This window comes from Schistocerca serialis, chromosome 3, assembly GCF_023864345.2.
Source record: "Schistocerca serialis cubense isolate TAMUIC-IGC-003099 chromosome 3, iqSchSeri2.2, whole genome shotgun sequence".
Classification (NCBI taxonomy): Eukaryota; Metazoa; Arthropoda; class Insecta; order Orthoptera; family Acrididae; genus Schistocerca; species Schistocerca serialis.
The window spans coordinates 507070573-507086057 of NC_064640.1; the positions used below are offsets into that span (position 1 = coordinate 507070573).

The following is a 15485-nucleotide window of genomic DNA, read 5'->3' on the forward strand; positions in this document are numbered from 1 at the left end:
GGGACTGATGACATCAGATGTTAACTCCCATAGTGCTTAGAGCCATTTGAACTATTCACATGTGACTGCTCGTGTAACTTGGTAAGAGAACGGGTATGAGTGTGATGAGAAGTAGTAATTAGAAATAAAATACAAACAAAACACCTCTGAGGGTTTTCCTTCCTTGCATTCCACTTTGTTTATGTTATTTTATCCTATATCATATGCACACCTTATGATCCTATGGGAATATCCTCAGTAAGGCTCTGTTCATACCTTACGTGAAGGCGGGTCAGTCAGTAAAAACTGGAAATGACATTTTATTCACAAAGCAATTTGAATAAGATACATATCACCATGGTTTTTACACACACACACACACACACACACACACACACACACACACACACACACACACACACACACACACACTGGTTTGCAAGCACTTGACACAATGTAGCTGTCAATATTGACAAACTTTCTGCAACCAATCATCTAGAAATGCTTTTAAAATCACCTCTGGTCTTCTCAGAATTGCCATGGATAACTGAAAAGTGATTATCATGTAGCCTTCAATTCAGAAGATGGAAAGACATGAGCTGTATGGTGGCAGACAACCAGTGTTTCTTTTTGACAAAATATAGGGACATCATTTTGCTGCATAAAGATATGCCTTATAGAAATGTAAGGGTCAAGTATACAGACACAGAACACTGTTTTTGTCGAATACATTTATGTTGGATAGTGTTAAGTAATTAACTCCAGTGACCAGTGCAGGGCATTCCACAGCACCCAAAGAACAACCGAACAACCTTGATCTTCTCTTGTGCTTCCGAACTAGGTGATTTCCAGGCTTACCTGGCAGACTTGCTGTTTAAAATGTATTGATTGAGCTGCTTGTTATCAATGGCCATGGGAGATGGGGAATGAAAATGAGACCGGCTCTCCCATACTGAAGCATGTGCCAAGAATTGCTGCATTTGCAGGCTATCATACAACATAGTAAATGGACTACCATAGGAAAGGTTTAAGATTCTTGCTAGATTTATTCAGTGGTATTCCATTTTAGTGGTGACAGTATTATTGATTGTGATCAGCAGTTCTGTATAGCATCTGTAGAACCCATTTGTTTATATGTACTGTGACAGTACTTCAGGATCTATCTTGGCTAGAATAAAAATGTGAATAAATAAATGCATGAAAATAGATAATAAATTGAAACACTAAAAAGTGATTTGTTGTATAAAAACCTCTTCAAAGTCAGTTGTTTCATTGTACCAGGTGCACAAGTATGAAATGCAGATTGTTTCATCAAAAAAAAAAAAAAAAAAAAAAAAAAAAAAACATGTTAAACTCAGAGGAATAATAAATAATACTTTATTCAAATTATGCTCCATCATTTGTTATGCATTTTTCCCAACTTTCGGGCAGTTTGTGAATACCACGCCAGTAAAAATTTTCTGCTTTTGCTGCGAACCATTCATCAAGCCATTTTTTCACATATTCGTACAAGCCAAAGTGCTGCTCAGCAAATGCATGACCCATCAATGCAAACAAGTAGTAATCAGGAGCCAAGTCTGGTGAGTAAGCCACATGGGCTAGAAGTTGCCAGCTGTATGTTTCCAGTGTGTCATGAACCGGTTTTGCCGTATGTGAAGGAGCACTGTCATGAAGGAAAATGACTTTGTGTTGCCACTTTCGGTATTGTGACCTTTTTTCAAGCAGCAAACAGTTCCCATCAGTCATTGTTGTTGGTAACATGTAGTATGAACCATTTCCCTAGGTTTTAACAGCTCATAATAAACCGTACCCCTCTGGTTCCACCAGACACAGAGCATCATCTGTTTGCCAAAGCGATTGATCTTGCACTCAATGTGATTGGTGGGCCTGGGTCTACCCATGATTTTTTGTGCATGGCATTCTCAAACTAAATCCACAATTCACCCCCTGTAATTGTACAATGCAAAAATGACTTCCTTTTGTACTGAGCGAGCAAAATCTCAGGTGTTTTTGCTCTTTTCCATTTGCCTGTTATTCAACTCATGTGGTATGCACCTACCAGTCTCCTGAATTTCAAAAATGGTTCAAATGGCTCTGAGCACTATGCGACTTAACATCTATGGTCATCAGTCCCCTAGAACTTAGAACTACTTAAACCTAACTAACCTAAGGACAACACACAACACCCAGCCATCACGAGGCAGAGAAAATCTCAGACCCCGCCGGGAATCGAACCTGGGAACCCGGGCGTGGGAAGCGAGAACGCTACCGCACGACCACGAGATGCGGGCTCTCCTGAATTTTTCCCATCTTTTTTTCACCAATTGGAAGCAGCTTTTTGACTAACACTGAATTGCTTGGTGAGTTTTTTTTGTGTTTGCAAATCATCTTCTTTCAGTAATGCTTCCAATTCCACATCTTCATATTTTTTTGGCAGTTTTCCATGTTCCTTCTCTGCAACATCGAAGTCACCACTTTTGAAATACTGAAACCATTGTTGACACGTATCTTGCAATTGAGCATGTTCACCATAAGCTTCTTAAAGTAATTGGTATGATTCAGCAGCAGTTTTCTTCAAGTGAAAACAAAAAATTAATGCTGTCTGTGAATGCTCTTTGTTCGGTATAGATTTCGAGATATTGAACTCAGTAACAGAACACTATGCACACACGTTTCCAATTTATCACTGTACGTCTGACGGTTGTTGATGACACAACAAAATGGTCCTGTGTCAAATTTAACTGCAGTGGTGCGACATCTGTTGTCTGAAATACACATTTCACACTTGTACACCTGGTAGACCAACCCGTTTTTTGTAGTCAATTTTCCCCATAACACATAGTGGCAACATTTGTCACGTGTATGTGTATATGCATTTCATGTTTCGTATCTTCACCATTTGACCCCACTCATCTCACAAAGTACTTCACCACTTTAGTTATACTGCCTGAGTTATTCTTATTCTTTATTGACTTGCCCTACTTCTTTACCTTTTTCCATTTCTTACTCTAGTTCAAAGAAAAAAAAATTGTACAAGTAGATCCACAAAGCTCCAAATCCTGTGTAGTCTTTGCTTGATCCAGCTATCCTTACCACAGTTTTCAGTTCTATACCAAAAGGAGATCACTAGAATGAAATTCTGAATTTTTTATGGCTGCTGAACATAACAACAGTAACTGTCACTTGTGTGATAGTGAGATGGTGTGTACTGCAGTAACCAGTTACTTTGTCTCTCTTGCCTGAATGGAGTTAGTAGTGCAAACTTCTGTTACAGTGAACAAATAATGCTCTCTACCTGCAAATACCCAGCCACAGCTGAAGACATATTAACGCTTAGACTCAATGACATCTGCTTATGTAGTACAATCTCTTATGGAACTGGTGAAAATGTCAGAACAGCATACATTACTTGATATTCTACAATCATATGTATCATAAAATTTACATTTTTTTTTTTTTGTCTATTACAATTATTTGATTTTTGAGCCATACCCGTATTAACGTTTAGAATATTTCAAAAGGTCCATGATTTTTTGTATCTTTTTCTGACTCTACAAGAAGTAATCATAGTTGTACAAAATGGCTCTAACAGTTACCTCACTGCTTAAGTGTCATAATGGAGGACAGGAAAGTGCATTTTCCCGTATGCTGTCATTCAAGGTAGCATCATGAGTGATTCACAGGAGAGCATGATATTGATACTACCCAAAGCTAACAATAATATAAGTAGATAGATTCTAAAGCAAGACAGCGAAATCACTGTCACAAAATTCATTACTCTGTTAAATTCTTCATTTGTGCGGCAATATTGTCCGCAGTTGCTTTACAATTCCTGAGGTATTTTCATTCCATCATCACAACTACAACTGATGGGGGAAAAAAAACATGCATTTTCTTGTAGCTGTAACGATGCCATCGTCAGTTATGATTACAGAGGGCATGTGGATCACTGAGACTGGACAGTTGATCAGTGGAAACATTTCCCCTGGTTGGATGAAACACATTTCTTTTTGCATCAGATAGATGGTTTGTGTCTGGATACACCATCATCCAGATGGATGGCTGCTAAAAACATGCACTACACCACAGATGCAGCAGGATAATTGTTCCTCTCACTAGGCGAGAATCACGAAACAGTGTTCTGAGGAGCATGCTAGGGAACTCACATTGACGTCTTGGCCACCAGATTTGTGTCATCTGAACCTTGTGGTACATATCCGGGGCTATTGGGCCCCAGCTCTGCACCCACACACCACAAGCCCCTAATTTATGGGTATTGCATGACCTGTGCAAAGACATCTGGTGCTGCTTACCTCTGGAAACCTTCTAAGAACTTCTTGAATCCTGCCATGCAGAATTACTGCTGCACTGCATTCCATAGGTGGACCAACATGCTTTTAACCAGGTGGTCATAATGTTTTGGCTCATCAGTGTTTATAAAATTTTTGTATTACATCATCAGTTAACAGAAATATGCTTTTGGCAGTTGAGGTTTTTTATAAACTCAAATAAAAAAATAACAGGTGCATGTATTACCACTAGGAAATTGTTACCCACACAGAATTATTGATATTTTTTTTAATTGCCAGCTCCTGCTTCCCCCTCCCTCCTACAGCCGTATTCCACCCCCTGCCATTCCCAATACATTATATTTCAAACTCTTCAGTATTGATAACTGTGAAAAGTCATATTTATACATTGCAGACTCTTTAGTACCACTAACTATGAAAAGTCATTTTTGGCTAAATTATGTTCCTTTTCTGCTTTAAATGCATGAACCCCACCCCTAAAAGAAGCCATACAAGAAGAGCTCATTCTACTGTATGAGGATAACACATGTTGCAGTTCTGTATCTCAACACTAGTGTTCTACAATGCAAACAACTGTGCTTTTAAAGACCAAAGGTCAGCTTTAAATTATCATACTTTGTTTTTTGATGGTTGCTTGTTTTGATGAAGAATTAATTCATGCCCAGGCTTGATGCCAAAACAGCTCAACAAAGTGCACATAGGCACTCCAAGTCAATGCTGCCTTCTCCAGGTCACCACTTGTGCCCAAACTTTTTGCTGGCGTCCTCACTATTCCTACCTTGTCCTCTTTTGTGAAATCCTTATATGAAGGTCCACTGCCTTGTACCACTTGATCAACCCTTCATTTGAAGTAATGCTGATGACATGGTACTATGTCCCTACAGTTTCCTGAAAGTAAGGATATTTATCTCAACTCTGTTTACGACCCATCAACAGTACTTTCTTCTTTCCACAATTCTAGTTTCAGATATCACAGCTGGAGTCTGCTGTATATTTCCTAATACTTCTCCCGCTCCTGCTACCACCCTGGGCTCCTCTCTAGTGAACCCATACAGCAGATGTAATGTAAAATTCTCACAGTGTCTCCTTTCACCTGGCCTTTCTACCAGCTGCCAGTGCCTACCCAACCTCCTCCCTTATACCTTCCTTGAGTTTCAGTGTGTTTCATTGCTTCCTCCAATTCTGTCTGAAAGACATAAATGTTCTTTTACATTTTCTTAATTGGATTTTGCCTATTGTATGCACATGCTTTCCAATTTCTCCAGTTCCAGGAGTGAGGAATGGTGTTTCACAATGATTTCTCCATTGTGCTCCAACAGTGAAAGTGTTCCTTACATACCGTTTATTCTGGCGTTGCACAGAGAAAGGAGAGATTAGAGTTTAACATAAATTTAACAACAATGTCATTAGAGAAGGAGTAGCACTAGTCTGGAGAGCACAAGAATAGTGTAGGAAATAGACCATTTCTTGATGAGTCCAAAGGAGAATGATTGTAAGAGCCCTTTAAATTGGTCACTCCCTGAGACACATTTCACAGCGATTACATATGACTGTGTCCACTGGTAGGTAAGTTACTGTGAAACAGACTTTCAAGAGTAGTATTAAGCTCATTTTTTTTATTTGTTTGGCAAAATAAATAAACTGATGGGGACCATCAAACTTCAAAATGTACTGCACAAATCAATTGTCAGACACCCTTGTCAGTTACTGTGGAGGACTATCAGAGCTCAGATACAGAGATTGGTGACATGACAATCTGTCATCAGGTGGTTTACTTAATTTACATGGCCATGGGTGGTCAGGCTGTGTCCACTGTTAGGTAAGTTACTGTGAAACAGACTTTCAAGAGTAGTATTAAGCTCATTTTTTTTTATTTGTTTGGCAAAATAAATAAACTGATGGGGACCATCAAATTCTAAATGTACTGCACAAATCAATTGTCAGACACCCTTGTCAGTTACTGTAGAGGACTATCATTACAGCTCAGGTGGTTGTGATAATAGTTGTAAGTAGTTTATGTCAATTTAAAAAAAAATTCTGATCATTAGTTGCTTCTCTCAAAATACTCAGTTTAGGATCCTCTACTATCTCTAAAACTTCACCCTAATGGTCCAAGACTTGGCCTGTCTCGACTTTGCTCAATCCTCCTCCAAAGTATCCGCTACATTGTGACATTTTATTTTGTATTACAGTGTGGCATTTTTCGGTCAGCACAACTCTCTTGAATTCAGCAGAATTGTGGTGCAAGTGCTGTTTACCCTTCACTCTTTGTTCTGGGTATGAAGGACATTCACAGGTCCAGTGGCTGTGTGGCTGTGTGGATGATAAGAAGCAGTGCAGCAATCTATCGTCACAAGCCTTTAAAACTGAATGGGAATGTCTGAAGAGAGACACAAGAATTCTCAGATTATGTAGTTGCTTAATCAACAGATACTGCAAATTTGCTGCAAAATGACCTTACAATACCATAAAGAAACGAAGTAAAGATTTATTTCGCAGCGAAAGAGCAAAAATTACAATGATTGACACATGAGATTCATTGTTCTGTCCATGAAGAACACTATGCTAAATTTGCAGGTAGGGAGCACATAAAGAAATTGGTGGTACGAATAGTAAAATGTCTGAAGTCTCGTACATTATTCCACTTGCAGTTGCAACAGATTTTGTGGAATTGAATGGAGAGTACATGGAGTTTATATATTACTGCAAAGTATGTTGGTTGAGTAAAGCAACATGCCTGTAATGATTCTTCAATTTAAAACCCACTAATGCTGAACTTATGAAGGAGAAAAGGGGTGCAATAATAAAAATTAGAATATCTGGAATGGATTACAAACCTTGCATTTGAAGTGGACTTGATCGCACAATGCCCACAGTAAGATATTGCTAGGCCGGAAACAACTTATTTCTGACCTGATGGGGAGGTATTAAAAAATAAAATGACATTGTAGAAGGGACAAATTCTGACAAACATATTCCAGTTCTCTAAGCTGACTGGTGTTAAAGAAAATATGAGGTTTGAAAAATTCATTGTGGCCCCGAAAGAATTACAAGGATACTTTTCTAAACATTTTGAGGACACTACCAATCTTACATCTGTTTGCGAACTGTGTTTGAGACACTTTGCCATTTCAGCTGAAAATGCCCCCTTGCGTGTAATCTAACTAATTGATGTGCAGGGTTATTCCTGTTTTAAAGACAAATCCTTTTATGTTAAAACTGTCCATGATGTGTACATTGTTTTCCTCAAGTAGTCTCTATAATGAGGTTGCAAAAGTGGTACAATATTTTAATCAACATATACGTGTTACATGGCAACCAGTCTGAAAAATCTGTCCCTGGATCTGCCCATACGCTGACTGTACGAGATAATCTAATATTTATGTCTACAGCATGCCAAAAATAAATACTGAAAATTTATTTTGTTTGTGATCTATGTTGCTGAGAAAAGTGAAATTCAAAACCCAGTCATAGGCAGTGGAGCTGCATTGCCATTTAAAATTGGCACATTCACTGTTACCCCCTCTTACAGTTCCTCGTGCTTACATATTGTACTGTGACAGTGGGGGGAAATGAGCTGCCAGGATGAGTACTGTAGCACTCGTGTGATGGCACAGCTCGCAAGCTAAATTCCCGGCCACTCCTGAAATAGAGTGATATCATTAAGTGATGAATAACGTAGGTTTGCAGAGCAGGAAGGAGACATGATGCAAACAAATTTGTTGTTTATTTTCAAGTGTGTTTATGTTGTAAATATAAAGTTTTTCTTCTCTGTTAATAAAAATATGTTTTTGTGTTATACCATTTTCAATGAATGCTGTCTTTATCAACGTGTTTGCAGTGAAACCAATCAATTTTAATCAATAAGGTTGAGAGCTGTCATTGGTTCAGTAATGACAAACGTGTTAGGCCCAAATTATAGTGCTCAGTTGTAAATGATACATTGCCTTGATAATTTGTGGGCTTCTAAATACATTATTAGAGTTAATTTGATGATTAAAAATGAATGTTCACTGACATTCTAATTGGGCCTTTTCTCTCTTAGGTCTTCTTCACACGCAATGGCAAAACAATTGGCATTAGGCAAGTCAGAATTCCTAAAGGAGGATTTTTCCCTACAGTTGGTATGCTGAGTGTTGACGAGAAGGTACGAGTTGACCTAAGGCCTCTAACTGGCTGATTTTGGTGCCTACTAATAGAAAAATGTAATTCTGGAATGAATAAAAATGTTACTGGCTGCAGAATTTATTAAGAACTCAATGAACGATCATGTGATTATATTTGCAGTTATAGTGTGAAATACTCTTTCCAGTGTGGCTGAATGCCATTGTGTTATAAGACGGGCTAATTGTATATGTATTTTCCTGCCTTTACATATATTTTATAACTGTCTTCCAGATGGAGACAAATAAATACATTTTACTAAAACACTTCAATTATAATTTTGTTTCCTTCTTCACTTTCTGTTGTGATGTCTGTGTTAAGCTAGTTGCAAAGCACAGAATCTTAATAGCAAACCACTGCACACTCTCCAGTATCTAGTATAACTGAAAAACAGAACATTTCTACACAAGATTCACTGCAAGGTTTGTTGACAGTATTTAAGTCCTATAATCAGATTTTTCACATGAAAAACTCTTCAGGTGAGTATCCACAGGAACCATATTTGTCAGACTAGTTGACCATGTGTGGCTGTCCAACTAATCTCAAGACATTTAGTGTCACTGGGATATGTCCACTGTACATGAGCGTGTTGGCCACATACGATCATACACAGCCAACTGATGGAGTGATCATAGTGAAATGGGATTGGTCAGATGTAATTGGTGCAAGCAAACACCAGTTCCTGCTTGCATCTGGGTGTGTTTTGTACTTAATTACCAACTATAGACGTAGAGAAGCTTGCAAGTTGCATGAATGAGAACCGGCCACTGTGGAATATGAAACACCAGGTGTTACCAATGGCATTCTCGACTTACTGTCAGTTGGAACAGCAACCAGTGCACTTTAGGAATAATGTACATTTCAGTTTATAGTTACAGTTTTTTATTTTACCTACTGGCTGCTGGTTTATGTACACAGTATCATCCTCAGGCCATCCTGTGACACACAGTCGTCATGCTTGCTTCCCAAGTAGGTGTGGCAAGAAGTCAATATTTGTCAGACCTTGGGAAGCAGGTGTGACTACTGTGTGCCAGTGATTGGCCTGAGGATAGCACTGCTTACCAAAACCGGAAGCAAATAGGCAAAATAACCAGCAATTATAGACTAAAACATGTACTATATCTTATTGAGGAACCTACAATTGAAAGATGCAGAGGACACGAGTGTGGACAGTAAGTGGAAATAATAATAAAAAAAATTAAAAAATAAAAATTAAAAAAAAATTAATTAAAAAACCTAAAATGTTGTGGTCAGATTTATTGAATACATGACACATCTTAACTAAAACTATTACAGGTACATGTGGTGGGTATGCCGGCCGGAGTGGCCGTGAGGTTCTGGGCACTACAGTCTGGAGCCGAGCGACCACTACGATCGCAGGTTCGAATCCTGCCTCAGGCATGGATGTGTGTGATGTCCTTAGGTTAGTTAGGTTTAATTAGTTCTAAGTTCTAGGTGACTGATGACCTCAGCAGTTAAGTTGCATAGTGCTTAGAGCCATTTTGAACATGTGGTGGGTATTCTGTAAAGCCACTCAAACTGCTTTCGTTTATGCCCTTTCCCTGAGGAAAAGAACATCATAAATTGATCTCAGATAGAATACACATTACTTACTGTAACATTACTTGGCTTTCCAATTTTAGTACTTCCTTGAATCAATTTCCATTTACTAGTCACTGTCTCAAACTCACATTCTATCACTTATCAAGCTTTAGAAAGACTTGTTCAAAGTAGATTGCACTGGTCCACGTTCTTACACTGAGAATGATCTCGTCAGGTAAGTGTTTAGCATGTAGCCTCCTCCTTGGAAGAGCTCAGCAGTGCCCAACATCTTGCAACAAACCAAGATTTGGGCTATTAGACAATATGAATTGTTTGACACCACTTTCACTTCTAGAGTGTTGGATGCCAATACATGATTTTTTTATGGAATTTTTCGATACCCTGAAGCATTTTCAGGTTCTTTATAAATTATGAGAATGTTTTTGCGAGTTACACTTTAAACATGAAATCCCAGACAGATAGTCATTATATCAATTTAACTTTAAAAATAAACGGTAACATAATTCTGAAAAGAGTTAGTGTCTGTAAATAATCTAATTTGCCTTCATTTAAGTCACTTGGGTAATAAATACTATATGTACTTACAGAAACTGTAAGTACTTACAGGAACTCCAAATTTCATTTTCACCAGAGCAATTTATTATTTGTTAGGTATATAGCCAACTTTCTATTACACAAACATAGTTAAATTTGCTTAATTTAATTTGATACCAAACCTTAGTATTACATGTTGTAAACAAACTTTTTCATGTGTCATACTCTGGAGACTTCGATTTTTAATTCATGGTTATTTCACATAACTTACTATTATTTTAGAATTTAGATTTTTTTTATTTGTAAGAAGATAAAATTGTATCAGAGTTTCCACTGTTAATAAAACTACGTGTTATTACAGTTGACATGGCAGTAGAGGTTTCCGGAATATTCTATTGACAAAAGTAATGTGTGCCAGAAGTTGATGCCTATTTTGACTGCATACAGTACAGATCATAGTTTGCGTGTGTCTGCAAGCAGTTCATAAAAATTCTTTGCACTAGTGTTCTCACTATGTTGCAAGCATGTCATGGTGTGAATTTTAAGTGTTGTTTAATGGAAAAATGTGATGTCTTTTTAAACATGACTTTTTGTTGTGACATTACCTCATTTTTCAATTTAACATGAAACTATGCAACAAGCCACTGATATGTGAAGCAAGTGAATCAAAGGATGAGTACACGTCAAAATGTGGTGTCCTTTTTTTGTTGCAAAGACCCATCATATGGCACAGCAAAAGGGCAACTTTTTGATGATCCCTGAGCAGACGAATGTATCGTCTGCCTAATTAATAGGTGATTTGATCCACTTCTCTTACCCCTGCATATTGGATGCACTAAATTAGCTATTAGTCTTCTGGAAGATTGTATAAGAAGTTATAAACATTTTTCATTTCACACCCTTCAACAAAGGGTCAACTGTCATTCTTATGGTATATGGGAAGATAGTGGTTTCAAGTGTTTGGCTCGTCTGGGATTTTTTATGTCGGATTGATATCACCTTTCGGGTTTCTTAAAAAGGCTAAAATGCAACAAGACATCAGTCTCTCTCTTCGCTATATTTCCCTGTGTGTACAGCTGGAAACATGTAGTTTGGACCAGCTACACAGAGTGTTGATTCTTGTGGATAATCCGGAATTCTCAGATGATTACAGTCGTAAAATAAACTTTTTAAAAAATCAAGGAAGTCTCAGGGCATTGTGTGTTTTGAATGTAGCATTGAAACTGAATTTTATTGAGTTTTATAAGTCACAAATTTTCAATACTTGATATAAATTACTGACGTTTAAAAACTGCAGTTAAACTGTTTATTGCTGGTATATAGCTCAGCCTATTTGTGGTATGCTCCGTCTCCTCCCCTCCCCTACACTCGCATTCACTGTTTTTAGTGTGAGTAGCCACCCTGCTATAGCTTGTAAAATAATTCAGAAAAACTGCTTATGATTTCTAAACATATTACACGAATAGTGAGGAATTCTTTATTCTGATAGGCTTGCTGTCTATGCATTCCACACGATTTGGAAACTGTCATTTCTCCCAAAAACCTTCTACTGTTGGCCTGACATTGTCTTCTTTAGAGAAAGTATGTGCAGATTAACCCAAATTTCGTGAGAGGTTACCTTCACTACTCTCCCAACTATAACATCTAGTATTCTAAATGAAGTATTTTGAAAGAAGAACCATTTGCTAGGTACCTGACCAAACTGTGCCATATACTACTTAAGAACTTCCTGGTGCACTAAATATTGTTGACATTTGTGGGTTTGGTGCCGCAGAAGCTATGCAGTTTGAGCACCAAGCTATTGAACACCTGTTCATTTCTTCAGAAAATGGTGCTCACTGTTTCAGTTGTCTGTTAGAGATGCATGGAAAGTATATGGTTTCAGCCTCACCAACTGATGCAACAGCCAAAAGTCTCCACAATAATGGCATGACTAAAGAATTTTAATACACTATTACACACTGATGATATTATTCGTGACAGGGTAACGTTTATTATTTGTATATTTTAAACCTGTTGTCTAATTATGTGATAAAGAAGAAGTGGCATAGCTTAAGAGATGTTTCTCGAAGAGAATACAACAAATTTATACAAAGGAGGAGTGGAGACAAAGTGCCTCTAAAAGGACATTTCATCATGGCAACATTTCCAAAGTACGCTGTTTCTGAAGGACACTATTTAACACAGAAGATTCCATGGGAACATTTCACCTTCCAGGGTAACAATATCACATATGCTGATTTTGAACTAGAAAACAATTTTGCATCTCATATCTCACAAGAAAGTGAACTTGCATCTGGCCCACGATACGCATCTTCAACAAGCATTTTGTCATTGCTAGTTGGAGGTACGTCCCGATAGTCTACTCGTAGTTCACAGCCAACCCATTGTCCTCAGTGATCAACCTCTATGATGAATAATATGGAATCTCCACTGAACCCATCAAGATGAAATGTCCGCAATGAACACATACCACTCCCACATACGTGGTGACCCATTTCTTGTAACACAGAAGAAGAAACTCAGTTTTTTTGCCAGCAATGCTGCTTTGAAGTAAGACAGTGATTACATTTTTTAATGAGCCTGCTACTCTTTTTAAAGAACATATCTATCCACAGGAAACTTGTAGTTCATCATAAACTGCATGTTGTTCTTGATGAAGAACTATGTGCTGTGCCTGCCACTGTCCTATCCTACAGTGTATTTCCTCAATCATCAAGCGATCTGAATATTGTGGGCACTTGCCACCTGGGAGCATTTCAGTTCATGAAGAGGAATACTCTACTTCAAGATACAGTGACAAAAATGCTACTAACACACAAATGAAATTGTCCCTATGCCTGCTGCGGCTACCTACCTGTCATATTTTGCTAACAGCAGTACAGGCTCATAATTGAAATATTTTATATGTTCCTTGTGCAATATATATATATAGTTACTACAATGAGTTCTCCATTGTTGCAAATTGTTTGTAAACTATTTTGTAATACACTTTAGGATTATTATTGTAAGACTAATAGTGTATAGCATTTTTTTCAGTTTTGACAAATGTGTATGCATCTTACCTCAGTGTTAAAGACAACTGTTCCTCAGGTTGTATAGTTTCCCTAAAATTTGACCTTTTGTATTTGTATGCTGAATAGACGGAAGGTTATGACGAAATGCTCCCGTAGGTGAAATTTCTCCCCGTGCCCCTCTTCTGTTCTTCATGTAAGTCATGAAATTCTCCTAATCTGCTTCACTGGGTTAGTATACGGGTGGCCAAGAACTACCTTTGCTTTAGGTTGGTTCTTTGTGTTGTTAGGTGGCAGTGTTTCTGACATTACTCGGCTGCCATGGATGAGCTTCAATTGGCCATAGCCGTACAACCACATGGACAACCCATTAGTCATATGAATACAGCTCCAGTAGACATCGAGGTTTACTTTGAGTTATTTAATTCACAGGATTTTAAAAGGCATATAAATTGATCTCACTCCCTATTTTGACACTCCAGTATATGGCGATTCCTTTTGTCATTGTTACGTTATAAACATGGACCTCCAAGAACAGATTTGAGACAGATTTTCTTGTCCTAAATCTTGTCTCCAATCTAATTTCCTCTGGAAATTAACTGAATAAATGCTGTTTGAGAATTCTGTCCACAGCTCTGTAGTATTTATTTACTGTCGTAGAATGCATTAAATCTGAAGTATCCTGTAACACGTAATCGCAGACCATAAATGTACAGGTCAACTGTTTCAAAAATTGGGAAATATTCTATTCCCAAATGAAACCCACCTGTAATAATAGTAAACAGGTACGTTTGAATGAATGAATGAATGAATGAATGAATGAATGAATTGTGCGTGCTGGGGGGGGGGGGGGGGGGGGGGAGTCCTAACTTCTACCAGTGGTCTGTTCCCCCTTTCTGCTTTAGGTACATTGTTCAGAAAAGTTAGAATATGAGTGCACTCATAATAGGATTACAAAACATATTCCGCAACAGATTCCTAACATACAAGACTCTTTAGTGGGGTATAATCTCTTCTGCAGGAGCTACACATTTAGCAAAAGTACAGTCATAGTTAACCAAAAAACTTAACTGGGGAGGATACTGTTGGTAAATTGCTCAAAAACATTTTGCATTAGCTGCATGCTCCCTGAGGTATGTCGACTTAGTCAAAGGGAGCAAGGAACGAAAGAGCAAGTTTATGATGAAGAAACTCTACAATGAAATAAAAACGAAATAAAACAATAATCAAAATAAATGCAGTCTGTTCAGAAGTGCACATCTGTGAAACAAACTATGTTGATCCATCTCCTTCAATGGAATAAACTAGGGACCTCTGTGCCATCCTGTCCATAAGGTGACTGAGATTTTACTGGTCAAGCATGTCCACTCTCACAAGTGCCCTCCCAATGTTACCCAGTGTATGAGGATGGTTACTGTGATGACACACTGGAATTTTAATTGCTCCCAAACATGTTTTATAGAGTTCATTTTGGCAGACACAGCACACTGTTCGTGTATTTCTGCACTATCATTTTTGAGGTATGAATGTGTCATGGGCTTATGGCCCTGTTTATGGGCTGGCAGAGTATTAAGATTTGGCACCAGGTCTGTCTTTGACCTACTATTTAGGTCCATATGCTGTGATATTAAATTCCTCTCACCATTAATCAGCATACAGAAATGAATCTCCTGGGCAAGGGGGAAGTTGGTGCTCGGCAATCCACCAATGGATCCAGCACTGTATTGACACCAGGATATACCAGAAATGATATCATTGCACATGTTTTTGGCCAGTCTGCCAGCTGTGGACAGAGCTCAGGGCTTGGCTTACATATAGTGGGTAGCAGGCATTGCTTGATATCTACATCTACATCTACATCCATACTCCGCAAGCAATCTGACGGTGTGTGGCGGAAGGTACCTTGAGTACCATTATCGGT

The 15485-nt window shown here is 38.1% G+C and overlaps 1 protein-coding gene across 2 annotated transcripts in view; it reads left to right on the forward strand.

Annotated features, from left to right (window-relative positions):
• Window positions 1-8725, forward strand: part of LOC126470390 (SPRY domain-containing protein 3-like) — a 199134-nt gene extending 190409 nt beyond the window's left edge. For both annotated transcript variants that reach the window (XM_050098231.1, XM_050098230.1), the window contains exon 7: window positions 8335-8725. In XM_050098231.1, the coding sequence (XP_049954188.1) occupies window positions 8335-8469 (135 nt within the window). In that variant the 3' untranslated portion in view covers window positions 8470-8725. The remainder of the gene's footprint in view (window positions 1-8334) is intronic.
• Window positions 8726-15485: the final 6760 nt, after the last annotated feature.